Raw genomic sequence first — 15,995 nt, forward strand, 5'->3', positions numbered from 1 at the left:
TGATCTTATATGAAGTTTTCGGGGGCAATACTCATTTCCATTTTTTCTCTATTAAATGTACTGTTAGATCATATTTTAGCATTAAATGTTGATGAAATTCTGTCTTTCAATTATGATAAGCAAAATGTAAGGCTTATTTGGATGAAACAGCTCATCTGTTTTTCACTAAAAGTTATTCATCACGTAGGACCTCCACATCTGATGGTTAGGCATGGATATATATACCTGATTCTTCCTGTTCCCCTATCACACCTACTTTTAACTTTTTTCATTTTTTTGTTTTATTATTTATTTTTTATTTGTTGTTATTATTTTTTAGACAGTCTCACTCTGTGGCCCAGGCTGGAATACAGTGGCACAATCTCAGCTCACTGCAACCTCCACCTCCCGGGGGTTTTTAAGTGATTCTCCTGCCTCACCCTCTTGAGTAGCTGGGATTACAGGCACCTGCCACTATGCCCGGCTAATTTTGGTACTTCTAGTAGAGACAGGATTTCTCCATGTTGGTCAGGCTGGTCTCAAACTCCTGACTTCAAGTGATCCACCCGCCCCGGCCTCCCAAAGTGGTAGGATTATAGGCGTGAGCCACTGCGCCAGCAATTTTTTTTTTTTTTTTTTTTTTTTTTTAAGTCAGAGTATCGCTCTGTCGCCCAGACTGGAGTGTAGTGGCGCGTCCTCGGTTCACTGCAACTTCCGCCTCCCAGGTTCAAGGGATCCTCCCTTGAGGGATCCACCTCAGCGTCCAAAGTAGCTGAGATAACAAGCATGCGCCACCATGCCCAGCTAATTTTTATTTTTTATTTATTTATTTTTATTTATTTATTTTTTGAGACGGAGTCTCACTCAGGCTGGAGTCAAGTGGCACGATCTTGGCTCACTGCAAGCTCTGCCTCCCGGGTTCATGCCATTCTCCTGCTTCAGCCTCCCAAGTAGCAGGGACTACAGGCTCCCACCACTATGCCCGGCTAATTTTTTTGTATTTTTAGTAGAGACGGGGTTTCACCGTGTTAGCCAGGATGGTCTCAATCTTCTGACCTTGTGATCTGCCCGTCTCAGCCTCCCAAAGTGTTGGGATTACAGGCGTGAGCCACCGCGCCCGGCAATTTTTATATTTTTAGTAGAGTCAAGGTTTCACCATGTTGGCCAGGCTGGTCTCAAATTCCCAATCTCAAGTGATCCACCCGCCCTGAACTTTGAAAGTGCTTGGATTACAGGCATAAGCCTCCGCGCCTGGCCTCTGCTTTAACTTTTTAATGTTCTTTGGTGAACTAGGCTTCCAAAAGCCAGGATCGCAAATCAGCCAGCAGAGAGAAGCGGTCCATCGTGTCCTTTGATAAGGTCAAGGAGCCTCGGAAGTCGAGAGACTCAGAGTCCCATAGGTGAGTAGGGATCCAGGAACGGTTTGGTGTTTTTCCTAGAATGTGGTCATGACTGTCTTCTGGAAGGATGTTTGCAGAGTTCTCTGGGGTGGGATAGAGCTGTGAACCTTTTTGCTCCTTCAGCTTTCAGTTCATAGACTTGTTATGTTTTAACTTTCATCCTACGGCTCTTTTCTTTTCTTTTCTTTTCTTTTCTTTTTTTTTGGAGACAGAGTCTTGCTGTGTCGCGCCCAGGCTGGAGAGTGCAGTGGCGTGACCTTGGCTCACTGCAACCTCCGCCTCCAAGCAATTCTCCAGCCTCAGCCTCCTGAGTAGCTGGGACTATAGGCGTGCGCCACCACACCTGGCTAATTTTTGTATTTTTAGTAGAGACGGGGTTTCACCATGTTGGCTAGGCTGGTCTGAAACTCCTGACCTCAGGTGATCCACCTGCCTTGGCCTCCCAAAGTGCCGGGATTACAGACGTGAGCCACTGCACCTGGCCTACTTACAGCTCTTTTCAAATAAGTCTCTTCCCAAAGATTGTAGAAGGTAACAAAGGCAGGGAGATGGAATGCCTTCCAGCGTCAGTAGTGCTCGTCAACAAAAAATACCAAATTTGCTCCAGAAGATGTGAAAGCAGGAAGAGAGACAGTGAGGTAGACCCAGCGAGGGCACTGACAGGGCTTCCTTTTTTTTGAGATGGAGTCTGTGTCGCCCAGGGTGGAGTGCAGTGGCATGATCTCAGCTCACTGCAGGCTCCACCTCCCCTGTTCAAGCAGTTCTCCTGCCTCAGCCTCCCAAGTAGCTGGGACTACAGGCGCAAGCCACCACACCTGGCTCATTTTTGTATTTTTAGTAGAGATGGGGTTTGGCCATGTTGGCCAGGCTGGTTTCAAACTCCTGACCTCAAGTGATCTGCCTGCCTCGGCCTCCCAAAGTGCAGGGATTACAGGCATGAGCCACTGCTCCAGGACTGACAGGGCCTCATTCTTAAATAAGTCAAGAAGTAAACACAAATGTTATTGGCGAATTACAGCTAATTTATCTTTTCTATGAAATACTTCGTTAACTTCAGTTTTAAAAGTAAGGACCCCCCTGGGCGCAGTGTCTCACATCTCAGCACTTCGGGAGGCCGAGGCTGGTGGATCACCTGAGGTCAGGAGTTTGAGACCAGCCTGACCAACATAGTGAAACGCAGTCTCTACTAAAAATACAAAATTAGCTGGGCATGTAGGCCAGGCGCGGTGGCTCAAGCCTGTAATCCCAGCACTTTGGGAGGCCGACCAAGGCGGGTGGATCACGAGGTCAGGAGATGGAGACCATCCTGGCTAACACGGTGAAACCCTGTCTCTACTAAAAATACAAAAAATGAACTGGGCGTGGTGGCGGGCGCCTGTAGTCCCAGCTACTCGGTAGGCTGAGGCAGGAGAATGGCGTGAACCCGGGAAGCAGAGCTTGCAGTGAGCCAAGATTGCGCCACTGCACTCCAGCCTGGGCGACAGAGCAAGACTCCGTCTCAAAAAAAAAGGGGGGGGTGGGGGGGCTGGGCGCGGTGGCTCACGCCTGTAATCCCAGCACTTTGGGAGGCCGAGGTGGGCGGATCACAAGGTCAGGAGTTCAAGACCAGCCTGGCCAACGTGGTGAAACCCCATCTCTACTAAAAATACAAAAATTAGCCGGGTATGGTGGTGCGTTCCTGTAATCCCAGCTACCTGGGGGGCTGAGGCAGGAGAATCACTTGAACCCAGGAGGTGAAGGTTGCAGTGAGCCGAGATTGCGCCACTGCACTCCAACCTGGGTGACAGAGCGAGACTCCGTCTCAAAAAAAAAAAAATTAACTGGGCGTGGTAGTGCGTGTCTGTAATCCCATACACTTGGGAGGCTGAGGCGGGAGAATCGTTTGAACCCAGGAGGTGGAGGTTGCAGTGAGCCAAGATTCCACCATTGCACTCCAGCCTGGGCAACAAGAGCAAAACGCTGTCTCAAATAAGAAATAAGGACAATTAGTTTAAAAGGAGGGGGAGAGTGCACTGCTCTGCCTATAAAGTAATCACCCTTTTATTCCCTTTTTTTTTTTCGAGACGGAGTCTTGCTCTGTCTCCCAGGCTTGAGTACAGTGGCACGATTTCAGCTCACTGCAAGCTCCGCCTCCTGGGTTCACGCCATTCTCCTGCCTCAGCCTCCCTAGTAACTGGGACTACAGGCGCCTGCCATCATGCCCAGCTAATTTTTCGTATTTTTAGTAGAGACGGGGTTTCACCGTGTTAGCCAGGATGGTCTCGATCTCCTGACCTCGTGATCCACCCCGCATCGGCCTCCCAAAGTGCTGGAATTACAGGCGTGAGCCACTGCGCCCGGCCTATTCCTTTAAAAAAAAAAAAAAAAAAAAAACAAAGTCTCCCATAGTCCTGTGAATGCAGGCATTGGCAGGTGGCATTTCTGCTGGGGGAGTAATGAACACGGGCAGCCTGGGGGGCCCCCACAGGAGCCTGCCGTGCTAAATACTAGAGTGTTCCAGACCCCAGGCCCCTCTCCATATCTGGCCTAGAGGAACCTATGAACAAGGAAGTGTGGGCTTGGGTATCCCGTCAGGTTGTGAGCATTTGGACACAACTGAAAAGTTCCCATAAACCGCAGCCCTTTCATACTAGGGGCTCCTCCGGAAGGTGCTGAGATCCACAGAGGCAGGTGTGGGCGGATCCAAGACATGTTGGGTGAACTAAGGAGGTTGCAGTCATTTGGGTCCAGAACACTATGAGGCAAGATTATACATTTCTGCTGGGACAGAAACACACAGTTGTCCCAGAAGCGACTGGCCTCAGTACCCTTGTGGATACCAAAATTTGCAGAGGATCAAGTTTCTGGTATAAAACTGTGTGGTATTTCTGCATATAACCCATGTACATCCTCCTGTACACTTTAAATCACTTCTAATACAATGAAAATGCTGTGTCAGTAGTTGGTATACTGCACTGAGGTGCTTTTTTTTTTTACGTAGCTCCCTGCACACACTTTTTTTTTTTTTTTTTTTTTTTTGGAGACAGGGTCTCACTCTTTCACCCAGGCTGGAGTTAAATGGTGTAATCATAGTTCACTGCAGCCACTACCTCCTGGTTTCAAGTGATTGATCCTCCCACCTCTGCCTCCCAAGTAACTACCACGCCTGACTAATATTATTTTTTCTGGAGACGGGGTCTCACTATATTGCCCAGGCTGTATATCTATAACTGTGTAGGTAAAGGATCAAAAGAAGAAAATCTGAGCCTGGGCACAGTGGCTCATGCCTATAATCCCAGCACTTTGGGAGGTGGAGGCGGGCGGATTGTTTTGAGCTCAGGAGTTCGAGAACAGCCTGGGCAACCATCTCTACCAAAAAAAAAAAAAAAAAAGACAGTCTGGCTCCTGTCTGTTCTGTTTTATATACAAAGACTGGAGAAATGCACTAAAATGTCATCTGTATCCAAAAGATACAGCTGCTAATGTCCTTACACTTGGGGGGCCTGCTAGCCCCACCTCACAAAGACTCATTTCATCCTGTGGTCTAGGGAGTGAAGGTTCCAATTCACACTCACTCGCTATGAAGCATATACTCTGTGGCTTTTTTTTTTTTTTTTTTTTCTGTTGCTGGGCTGGAGTGCAGTGGCTCACTGCAACCTCTGCCTCACGGGCTCCAGTGATTTTCCTGCCTCAGCGTCCGGAGTAGCTGGGACTACAGGTGCGTGCGTGCCACCACGCCCAGCTAATTTTTGTATTTTTAGTAGAGATAGAGTTTCACCATGTTGGCCAGGCTGGTCTCGATCTCTTGACCTCATGATCCACCCACCTCAGCTTCCCAAAGTGCTGGCATTACAGGTGTGAGCCACCGCGCCCGGCCTGTTGCTTATTTTTGACTGGCTGTTTCCTGAAATCACTTGTCAAGCTCCAGGAAATGTTGGAGAAAGGAGGCCCAGTTCTGATCACACACACACAGCCTGGGCCTCACTCCTGAGATCTTCCTGGGCTGCTCCTGTGGGCCCGAGAAGCCTTCTTCCCGCTGGAGTGTACGGTTCTGCAGACCACGTAGTGGACGCACAGCCCTGGAGTCTGTGCGACCCAGCGTCTTACTTAAAGTCAGCCCTGGGACCTGGCTGGGGTGTCTAGGTCCCCTTCTGCAGCTCTGCTGTTGTGCAGCAGGGTGCGTGAACGCAGTGAACGCGAACAACGCATGCAGGCGCAGTGGGAGCGCGAGGAGCGTGAGCGGCTGGAGATTGCCCGAGAGAGGCTGGCCTTCCAGCGCCAGCGGCTGGAGCGGGAGCGCATGGAGCGGGAGCGGCTGGAGCGCGAACGCATGCACGTGGAGCACGAGCGCAGGCGCGAGCAGGAGCGCATCCACCGTGAGCGCGAGGAGCTGAGGCGCCAGCAGGAACTGCGCTACGAGCAGGAGCGGCGGCCCGCGGTGCGGCGGCCCTACGACCTGGACCGGTAAGCAGATCCACGCTGCCCTTAGCACGTGGCGTTCAGAATCGTGTTAGGGACCTCACAGTCGAGTTAGCTTGAGATTTTTTTTTTTTTTTTTTTTTTTTTTTTTGAGACGGAGTCTTGCTTTGTCGCGGAGGCTGGAGTGCAGTGACCCGATCTTGGCTCACTGCAAGCTCTGCCTACCGGGTTCACGCCATTCTGCTGCCTCAGCCTCCCGAGTAGCTGGGACTACAGGCGTTTGCCACCACTCCCGGCTAATTTTTTTGTATTTTCAGTAGAGACGGGGTTTCACTGTGTTAGCCAGGATGGTCTCGATCTCCTGACCTCGTGATCCACCTGCCTTGGCCTCCCAAAGTGCTGGGATTACAGGTGTGAGCCACCGCGACCGGCCAGCTTGAGATCTTTCATTCAAACGAAGCATAGGCCGGGTGCGCTAGTTCACGCCTGTAATCCTAACATTTTGGGAGGCCAAGGTGGGCGGATTGCCTTAGCTCAGGAGTTGAAGACCAGCCTGGCCAACATGGCAGAACCCCGTCTCTACTAAAATACAAAAAATTGGTCGTGGTGACAGGCGCCTGTAATCCCAGCTACTCGGGAGGTTGAGGCGGGAAAATCGCTTGTACCCAGGAGGCAGAGGTTTCAGTGAGCCAAGATCGTGCCACTGCACTCCAGCCTGGGCAATAGAGTGAGACTCCGTCTCAGAATAAAAAAAATCAGAGACAGGAGGCTGGATAAAGTAGTGCTGGTTAACTAATCAGGTTCAAGGGTGGCACAGACCTCCTGAGGAGGGAAGCTCAGGCATGTAGAGAGTGTCACAAGTGCCCTATTGCACCTCATTTAAGGCCCTTTCCTTTTTTTTTTTTTTTTTTTTTTTGAGATAGAGTCTCGCTCTGTTGCCCAGGCTGGAGTGCAGTGGCGTGATCGCTGCTCACTGCACCTCCTGGGCACCTCCTGCGTTCAAACGATTCTCTTGCCTCAGCCTCCCTAGTATTTGGGATTACAGACACCCACCACCACACCCAGCTAATTTTTGTTTTTTTAGTAGAGATGGGGTTTTGCCATGTTGGTCAGGCTGATCTCAAACTCCTGACCTCAGGTGATCCACCCACCTCAGACTCCCAAAGTGCTGGGATTACAGGCGTAAGCCACCGCCCCCGGCCTTGTCCTGGCTTTTTAAATCCATTGTAATTTGTTTTTGCTTATTCTAGAAATAAAAGAAAGAATTAAAAAAAAATTTCTTTTTTTGAGACGGAGTTTTGCTTTCGTTGCCCAGGCTGGAGTGCAATGGCGTGATCTCAGCTCACTGCAACTTCCGCCTCCTGGGTTCAAGCAATTCTCCTGCTTCACCCTCCCAAGTAGCTAGGATTATAGGCGTGTGCTACCACACCCGGCTAATTTTTTGCGTTTTTAGTAGATACCGGGTTTCACCATGTTGGCCAGGCTGTCAAACTCCTGACCTCAGGTGATCCACCCACCTTGGCCTCCCAAAGTGCTGGGATTACAGGCATGAGCCACTACGCCCGGCAGTAAGATTAATTTTAATTTCTCAAACATACTGAAGAGGAGGTATGAACACAAAATGCTGAGCATGGCTGCTGTGAGGAGTCAGGTGTGTAATTCCAGCAGTGATTGTGTCAGGCTTTACACGTGCACTGCAACCTGGCAAAAATTGCTGTTTGTTGTTTCTTTCTATTGCATGGGTTGAAGAGGAGCCCAGGTCATATACAATGCAGCTTCTATGAAGGGCCTTGTAAACTGTTCTAGGATCTATTATGCTTTGGTACGAAATCCTTCTGATGACAGTTCATTATGGTCATCTGTGTTTCGCAGCAGTACATGGCCAGTGCTGCCGGCAGGGCAGGAGGTCAGCCTTGGGGCGAGAGAGATGGCAGGTGCACTTGACAGAAGACCCGCGGGGTGGAGGCCCACGTGGTCTTCCTGAGCGGAGGTGGCTGTGTAGGGCTCCAGAAGCCATCTGCAGGCAGCCCATAGGACTGACTGCTTAACTAATGGCTCCCTCTTTGGAAAACCGAGGCCGCTTTTCATCAGGGGAGGTGGGTGCATGGGACAAAACAAAACAGCTGTGCAGTCACTGGGGTCAAATCAGATCTTGCCTCCTATAGGAGAGAACACTCTTGGTGAAAGTCATCCTGGTTCTGTAAAGTGCTAGGGGCCAGCTCCCACAAAGGTGATAGATACGTTTGGGGTGGGGGATCCCTCTATCTCTGTCTCATGTCCCCTCACAGGCGAGATGATGCCTATTGGCCGGAAGCCAAGCGGGCCGCCCTGGATGAGCGCTACCATTCTGACTTTAACCGCCAGGACCGCTTCCACGACTTTGACCACAGGGACCGTGGCCGCTACCCCGACCATTCGGTGGACAGGTCAGTTGGGCCCCTGCTGGGCGTGCGGGTTTTCTTTTTCCTGGCTCATTCTGACTGAGAACAAGGACTCCTGGGCTCTCTGAACCCACTCTGTTCATCAGATGTATGCTGAGTCAGACCCGCAGGTCTCCTGCCTTCAGTTAGGGAAATTATGCTTTTCACTGGAGGCCTGATGGTCCTCTCTTTGTGAACAAGCCTCTTCTTCCCCTTACGGTTTGATTTAAATTGCCTTTTCAGGAGAGAAGGTTCAAGGTCAATGATGGGAGAACGAGAAGGACAGGTAAGTCTAAAGCTACAGTGGTAGCCACAGAATTTCCCATAGAATCGGTTCTTTTCCCTTCAGCGTGCCTTCTTCCTGCCCTTTCTTTGAGCAAGAGGCAAAATGAGGAAAGAGAAAAGTAAAGCACTAGAAAAGTCTAGGTTTGTGGAATGGAAATTTGGGATTATTTGGGGTTAGTCTTGGCTGTCAGTCCAAACAGTTACCCTGAAGCTGTTTTTAGCCTTGACCCCGGGGTTCTGTGTGCCACACTCACCACACACGTGCAACAGTGCCAGGGAACCTTGGGATGTGACCTGGCTCTGCTGGGAAGTGTCTAGTGAGCCGCACAGCTGACTCAGACAGGTGCATCTGGGGAGGCTGTGGTTGCTGTGTCTGTCCTCGAGTGCCTGCCCTCTTTGGAAAGTAAGGACATCCTTCATCACCCCAGGGCCCAGCTTAGCCTTCGAAAACAACTAGATCTGTGGTCTGTGCTCATTCTCTTCGGGGGCTAGCACATTAGAACAATAAGCTCCATTTTCTCCTTCCATCTTACATTGAGACTGAGACTTCCCAGGAGAGCCTTGGACCTCTAGTGGCTTTCCCTATAAACTTGGGGGCAGCACATTGCTGTGTGGAAGATGCCTCCTCTCTGAGGACTCCACTCATGAGCCCTTCCTCCTCCTGCCGGCATTTTCTGGACTCCACCATAAGCTTCCCGCTTCTGTCCCCCTTGATTCCTTAATGTGGCTGAGCATAGCCAAGTACTCGGCTCTGTCTCGGGATCCTCAGGAATTCCATCAGTCTCGTGGGGTTCCTTTTTCCCTGCTCCTGGAGGCAAATTATATGCAGCAAAACGTAGAACTAGTCTTGTGGATTTTCTTTGGTGGAGGAGCATACACCAATGGTTCCATGTAAAGGCTCCAGAATCAGAACTGGAGTCACACCTTGGTGTCACCCCTTCCTGCTGAGCCTGTCTCCCCAGGAGTGAAATGAGGGTAATATTCCTCCTACAAAGGGTGGGGTGGTGGGTTTACATGAGGTGGGCGCGTCTGTACAAACTTGTTTATCATTGCCAGCTACTTTTTTTTTTTTTAGTAGAGATGGGATCTCACTATGTTGCCCAGGCCAGTTTTGAACTCCTGAGCTCAAGTGATCCTCCTACCTCGGCCTCCCAAAGTGCTAGGATTACAGATGTGAGCCAGCACACCTGGCCACCAGCTGCTTTCATGCAGGTGTTAGATATGCTCTCCTAACAGTGGAACGCGGTTTGATCTTTCTCCTCACATACACAGTCATAAATGAGTCGTCAGAGTTACCCCAAAGGGAAATGGTGACATCTCCCTACAGAGAAAACTAGCACAGAACTTATGGGCCTCATTGAATAGTTACGTGGGTTGGTTGGACAGAAAAATGTTGGTTCAATTTTCAAATACTAAGGAGAGCTTATTTCAGGAGTCCCTTTTCTTTGTTGAGGGGAGGCATCAGAGCACATGTTGGGAGGATAGGCCAGGAAGCAGGCAGTGGTAACGTGGGACATCGTGCACGTGGTGGAGCATGCCGCCATCTCTCCCTTCACCCTGGCAGAGCTCTCCGTTGAACGGGGAGGTGAACTTGGACATGGACAACAACCAGCCTGCGTCAAGGGGGTTTCCGTACCAGGACTCCTTTCTAGTTTCCTTTCACCTACAATGTGGTCATGGGGCAAAAACCCCAGAGGCCACATATGTATTGGTGGAAAGAGAAAGAACAGGACTGTGGAGCCAAAGCTACCTCACTAGCTTTTGTGAAAGTCAGGCTGGAAAGTGCTTCCAGCCACAGAAATAGGCTGTGGGTGGAAATATTAACCTTGGCCATCAAATAAGTAGGCATAGAGTGTGACTCGCCCTCTCTTGGTCTTCCCTGAAACAGCAGGGTCAAGAACTCCTGGTCTGTGTTAGCCACGTGGTTTACAAAAACAATGACACAGAAGAGGGAAAGGTGGGACTAGCCAAGCGGAAGGCCAGCCGTTTATCTCTCAGTGTCCTGTGTCTTATATTCTGAGCAGAGCAAGGTGCAAGACCCTGGACTGGGCATCCAGCAGAAACTTCCGAGAAACTTGACTGTGAGGAAGGATGCTTGCCTAGCAATTGGTCGGTTGAAGGGCTCCATTTGATACTTCCTTCACTGTGGAAGGAAGAAATTTGTAAAAATTATTTCCAGAATATGCACACATTAAAGGTTTATAAACCTGACCTTTCTTTAGTAGAAGACAGTAAGAGAATACTATTGGCTCTGGGCACTAACCATTTGAGCTGTGGGACCCAGGGAATCTCTCTCGTAAGCATCATCATTAGTGGGTGACTCCTGGTGGCCCTCCCAGCTCTGGTGGTGCTGTGGGGACCCGCCTTGGAGATGCCTTGGTACTAGTACCTTTTTTGTACCAGGCCATGAGCCTAGGGCACAGGGCCTCTGGCCTGCAGATTTCAGGAAGGCAGCTGTGTTGTGTGAACCGACACAGCCTGCCAGCACTTCTGTCCCGAGTGACTGTCGTTGTCATCGTTAGCATGTTGCCTGAAAAGCCTTGGGGTCTGGGGGCTGATACTGAAGCTTTTTTTTCCCTTCTGGCTCTGTGATGTCCAGCATTACCCAGAACGCCATGGAGGACCAGAGCGCCACGGCCGGGACTCCCGCGATGGCTGGGGAGGCTATGGCTCTGACAAGAGGATGAGCGAGGGCCGGGGGCTGCCTCCTCCCCCCAGGTTTGTGTCCCACACCCCGCAGTACCTGACCCCCCCCCCCCCACAAGGGGGCCCCCAAGTCGCTGGGATGTGGGCACAGGGTGGGAAACACAGAGGGATTCACTCTCCAGAAGCCGCCACAGTTATTAGCACAAGAGCCAGAGATGGGGGCAATCCAAATCAGAGATGTCTCTCTTTCAAGGGGCAGACGTGACTGGGGGGACCATGGCCGAAGAGAGGATGACCGGTCATGGCAGGGCACGGCCGACGGGGGCATGATGGACAGGGATCACAAGAGGTGGCAAGGTGAGGAGCAGCTCTGGGCTGGGACCAGGATGTGCTGGGGAGTGATGGAAAGATGGAGGCCGCGCCTTCTCTCCTTGGGGGAGCACAGGAGGTGCTCTGCTCTCAGTGCTGGAATGAGGAATGAAGAGCACTCCAGACACCGCCTGCTCTCTGGTGGTCTGGCCCAGGAGTTGGACAGTGGGCGTTCCCGAGTTCTCTCTGCTGGGAGGAAGCTGGACGTCTGTGGTCCCTGTGCCCAGGTGTCCTCCTGGGACCCACTAGTTGTGGGTACCTGGGGGCCTCACCAAAGGGAGTGGAGTGGGCTAAATGTGCTGTGGGTTCCACGCCGTGTGCGCAGGTTCCCTGTGTGAAAGCACGTCTGTCTTCCAGGTGGCGAGAGAAGCATGTCCGGTCACTCCGGGCCTGGCCACATGATGAACCGAGGAGGAATGTCAGGGTAAGGCATGCTGGGGGCAGCGCCCCTTCCCCCTGCTTTGCATATTGGCCTACCTTGCTGGAGGCTTAACAACCAAGTCCTTCCAGCTAACGCCCCTCCCCCCAAGGGTGATGTGAGGCCAGGCATGGGGTACTGTGGAGGCTGCTGCCACTCAGGAGGGGAGGGCATTAGGAAGGGGCCCTGCCTGCAGGCAACACCCAGGGAAGCTGTGCAGGCTGGGATGGGCCGGGGAGCAGGAGGACTTCGCAGTCAAACCAATGTGAATTTGTTCCTAGGCGTGGCAGCTTTGCCCCAGGCGGGGCCTCCCGGGGCCACCCCATCCCACACGGTGGCATGCAGGGCGGTTTTGGAGGCCAGAGCCGGGGGAGCAGGCCCAGCGATGCCCGCTTCACTCGCCGCTACTGAGTACTTGGAATCCTGTGTCCTGTCACGTGGCAACAAGGCTATGTTCTGTTAGGAGTTACCTTAAACTGTGTAAAAATATTTTTTTTTAATCTGCTGCCATATTGTAGCTCAATACAATGTGAATTTGTTTTTCGTTTTGGGGTTTTTTTTTTGTAATAAATGTGTTTCCGTTCACATACCCTTTATTTAAAGTGTCATTTCTTTATTTCTGCCTCTTTGAGTGAAACGAAATTAGACTTTTAGTTGTATTGATATACACTGATTGTTCCTTTTTTTAATTATTATTATTATTATTCTTTTTTTTTTTGAGATGGAGTCTCGCTCCGCCACCCAGGCCTGAGAGTGCAGTGGCGCGATCTTGGCTCACTGCAGCCTCCACCTCCAGGGTTCAAGTGATTCTTCTGCCTCAGCCTCCCGAGTAGCTGGGACTACAGGCGCCTGCCACCACACCTGGCTAATTTTTATATTTTTAGTAGAGACGGGGTTTCGCCATATTGGTCAGGCTGGTCTTGAACTCCTGACCTCATGATCTGCCCGCCTCGGCCTCCCAAAGTGGTAGGATTACAGGCGTGAACCACCACTCCAGGCCGACTCTGTTTATTTCTAAATATGTATGAAATGCATGTGATAGAAAACCTCTGGGAAGGCATCCGGGTGTGGAAGAGGCTTTCCAGTGAGACAATGATTGGTTTTCGCATAATGGGCCTGTGCGGTGCAGGTTTTGCCTGACTTCTCAAGTCACTGAGTTCTCCTTTAATGTTAGCACAGACCGGGCTGCTTTGCTCTTGGGTACTGGGTGGCATCCCTGTCAGGGTGTGGGGGTCTCAAACCCTGTTGATGGACACTGGCGGATGCTTCCCCTGCGGATCACACTCGAACCAAGCCTGCGAAGGTTTCCAGCTGCCACTCTCCACACTGACTTGCCAAATCCCAGTCACCATCATCATGTGGATGCTTCCGCATTACCTTTTTACTCAGAGGACAAACTATTTTCACGGCAGAGTCGGGTGGAAGCAGTGAAGGCTGAAGGTCATCAGCAGCATCTCAGGCCTGAGGTGTGCCTGTGCGCAGGCTCAGCCCCCTCGTGCCAGGATGGGGCTCTGACCAGCCCAGGGCTGGCCTCTGCGTCAGCCGGAAGGGACGAGCCCAACGCCAACCCTCCACACGCCAGCAGCAAGCTGGAGCCACGGCATCTGGGATCCAGCACCTGTCCTAATCCAGGAAGCCAGGCCAGACTTGGGACATACCTCAAACTGTGAAGCAAGTGCCTCCCCGATTTTGTAAGCCTCACTGTAGTGGAGAGCGGGGAGGAAGCAGTGTCCAGCAGAGAGGAAGACGGCGGAGCCCCAGTAACGCTCTAGGGTCCCTTCAGCTGCAGAGGACAGATGACCCCACCAATACCAGTGGTGGCTTAGATGGTAAAGGGGGGCTCTTCCCTGCCTTAACGGGAAGTTTGTAGGTAGGCAGTTCCCGGGGCTCACTGCAGCCCACCTCAGGCTCTGTTTCTCTGAGGATTTTGGGACTCTCATGGATGATGGATGGCTGAAACAGCTCCAAAAATCCTATCCACCCACAGTGTGGGCATCATCGGGGCTATCCAGCAGGAGAAGGAAGGGCAGGAACGGGGACTTGAACTCACAGGCCTCTTGGCAAACTTACCCCTGAGGCTCCTTAGCCAGAACTCAGTCCTGTGCTCGCCTTTCTTGCAACCCGTCCCTGGCGAAGACGGAATGTTTCTCTTCAGAAGGGATGTGACATCCAGGAAGGAACCCAGTGGTAACCCCCAGCAACCACGTTCTCAGCCTTCCCCTCGTACCTTTTTTTTTTTTTTTTTTAACTCAAGCTGTTCACATTCTCTGTACTTTTTTTTTTTTTTTTTTCCACAGACAGAGTCTCCCTGTGTCCCAGGCTGGAGAGTGCAGTGGTGCGATCTCAGCTCACTGCAGCCTCTCTCTCCTGGGTTCAAACAATTCTCCTACCTCAGCCTCCTGAGTAGCTGGGACTACAGGTGCCCACCACCATGCCCAGCTAATTTTTGCATTTTTAGTAGAGACGGGTTTTCACCACATTGGGCAGGCTGGTCTCAAGCTCCTGACCTCAGGTGATCTGCCTGCCTTGACCTCCCAAAGTGCTGGGATTACAGGTGTGAGCCACTGCACTCGGCCCCATTTTTTTTTGAGCCATATGCAGTTGTGCATGCCAGTAATCAATCCCAGCTACTTGGGAGGCCAAGGCAGAAAGATTGCTTAAGGCCAGGAGTTAAAGTCCGGCCTGGACAGTATACCAAGACCCCATTTCTTTGGGTTTTAGGGGGTATTTTTTGAAATAAGAAATGACGGGCTGGGTGCAGTGGCTCCCGCCTGTAATCCCAGCACTTTGGGAGGCCAAGGTGGGTGGATCACCTGAGGTCAGGATTTTGAGACCAGTCTGGCCAACATGGTGAAACACTGGCTCTACTAAAAATACAAAAATTAGCTGGGTGTGGTGGTATACGCCTCTAGTCCCAGCTACTCAGGAGGCTGAGGCAGGATAATCATTTGAACCCAGGAGGTGGAGGTTGCAGAGCCAAGATCGCACCATCACACTCCAGCCCGGGCAACAGAGCAAGACTTCGTCTCAAAAAAAAAAAAAAAGAAATGAAAGAAATGACAGATTCCACTAGCAGAGAGAGATGAGGTCTGTGAACATCTGGGGCATGTCCCTACAGACTTTTTTTTTTTTTTTTGAGACGGAGTCTCGCTCTGTCGCCCAGGCTGGAGTGCAGTGGCGCGATCTCAGCTCACTGCAAGCTCCACCTCCCAGGTTCACGCCATTCTCCTGCCTCAGCCTCCCAAGTAGCTGGGACTACAGGCACCCGCCACCATGCCCAGCTAATTTTTTGTATTTTTAGTAGAGATGGGGTTTCACCATATTAGCCAGGATGGTCTCGATCTCCTGACCTCGTGATCCACCCGCCTCGGCCTCCCAAAGTGCTGGGATTACAGGCATGAGCCACCGCGCCCGGCCCAGACTCCCATTTAACTCTGCTTTACATGGCCTCATAGATTCCTCCCAGGTGTCATTATCAGCCCCAGTTAACAGAAGAGAAAACTGAGGGCACAGACTGGACACTGTACCTGTAAGAACCAAATGCCCACAGCAATGATTCTAAACCCTAACTGCATCACCTACATGGACCTACGAAACCAGAATCTATGGCAGTTATGGAGTTCTCTAGGGCCACTGTAACAAATTGCTACAAGCTTTTTGTGTGTGTGTGAGACAGTCTCCTTCTGTCACCCAGGTTGGAGTGCAGTGGTGCAATCATAGCTCACTGCAGTCTCCATTTCCTGGGCTCAAGCGATCCTCCCACCTCAGCCTGCCCAGTAGCTGGGACTACAGGTGGGTGACACCACACCTGGCTAATTTTTGTATCTTTTGTAGAGATGGGGTTTCATCATGCCCAGGCTGGTCTTGAATTCCTGGGCTCAAGCAGTCCGCCTGCCTTGGCCTCCCAACGTGCTAGGATTCCAGGCACGAGGCAACGCGGGCAGCCCAGTCTCCTAGGCAGGAGAGATGCCTCGGAGTGCTTCTCCCTGGCCACAGTCTTGAGTCATTTGCATAGGATGTTCTATTTCTCATGCCCAGGCAGCACCCTTGCTGTCCTGCTACACAGGGAAGGACGGGGAT

At 51.4% G+C, this 15,995-nt stretch overlaps 1 protein-coding gene across 4 annotated transcripts in view; it reads left to right on the forward strand.

Annotated features, from left to right (window-relative positions):
* Positions 1-12,511, forward strand: part of SAFB (scaffold attachment factor B) — a 45,584-nt gene extending 33,073 nt beyond the window's left edge. The window contains exons 14-21 of one of the 4 annotated variants that reach the window (XM_019015661.3): positions 1,273-1,379; positions 5,535-5,822; positions 8,066-8,203; positions 8,441-8,483; positions 11,082-11,200; positions 11,382-11,485; positions 11,855-11,921; positions 12,197-12,511. In XM_019015661.3, coding sequence (XP_018871206.1) covers positions 1,273-1,379; positions 5,535-5,822; positions 8,066-8,203; positions 8,441-8,483; positions 11,082-11,200; positions 11,382-11,485; positions 11,855-11,921; positions 12,197-12,326 — 996 coding nt within the window. In that variant the 3' untranslated portion in view covers positions 12,327-12,511. Of the gene's footprint in view, positions 1-1,272; positions 1,380-5,531; positions 5,823-8,065; positions 8,204-8,440; positions 8,484-11,081; positions 11,201-11,381; positions 11,486-11,854; positions 11,922-12,196 lie in introns of all 4 variants that reach the window. The other 3 variants (XM_019015660.2, XM_019015663.3, XM_004059793.4) reach the window with 3 other exon arrangements.
* The last annotated feature ends 3,484 nt before the right edge of the window (positions 12,512-15,995 follow it).

Source organism: Gorilla gorilla, chromosome 20 (assembly GCF_029281585.2).
Source record: "Gorilla gorilla gorilla isolate KB3781 chromosome 20, NHGRI_mGorGor1-v2.1_pri, whole genome shotgun sequence".
NCBI lineage: Eukaryota > Metazoa > Chordata > Mammalia > Primates > Hominidae > Gorilla > Gorilla gorilla.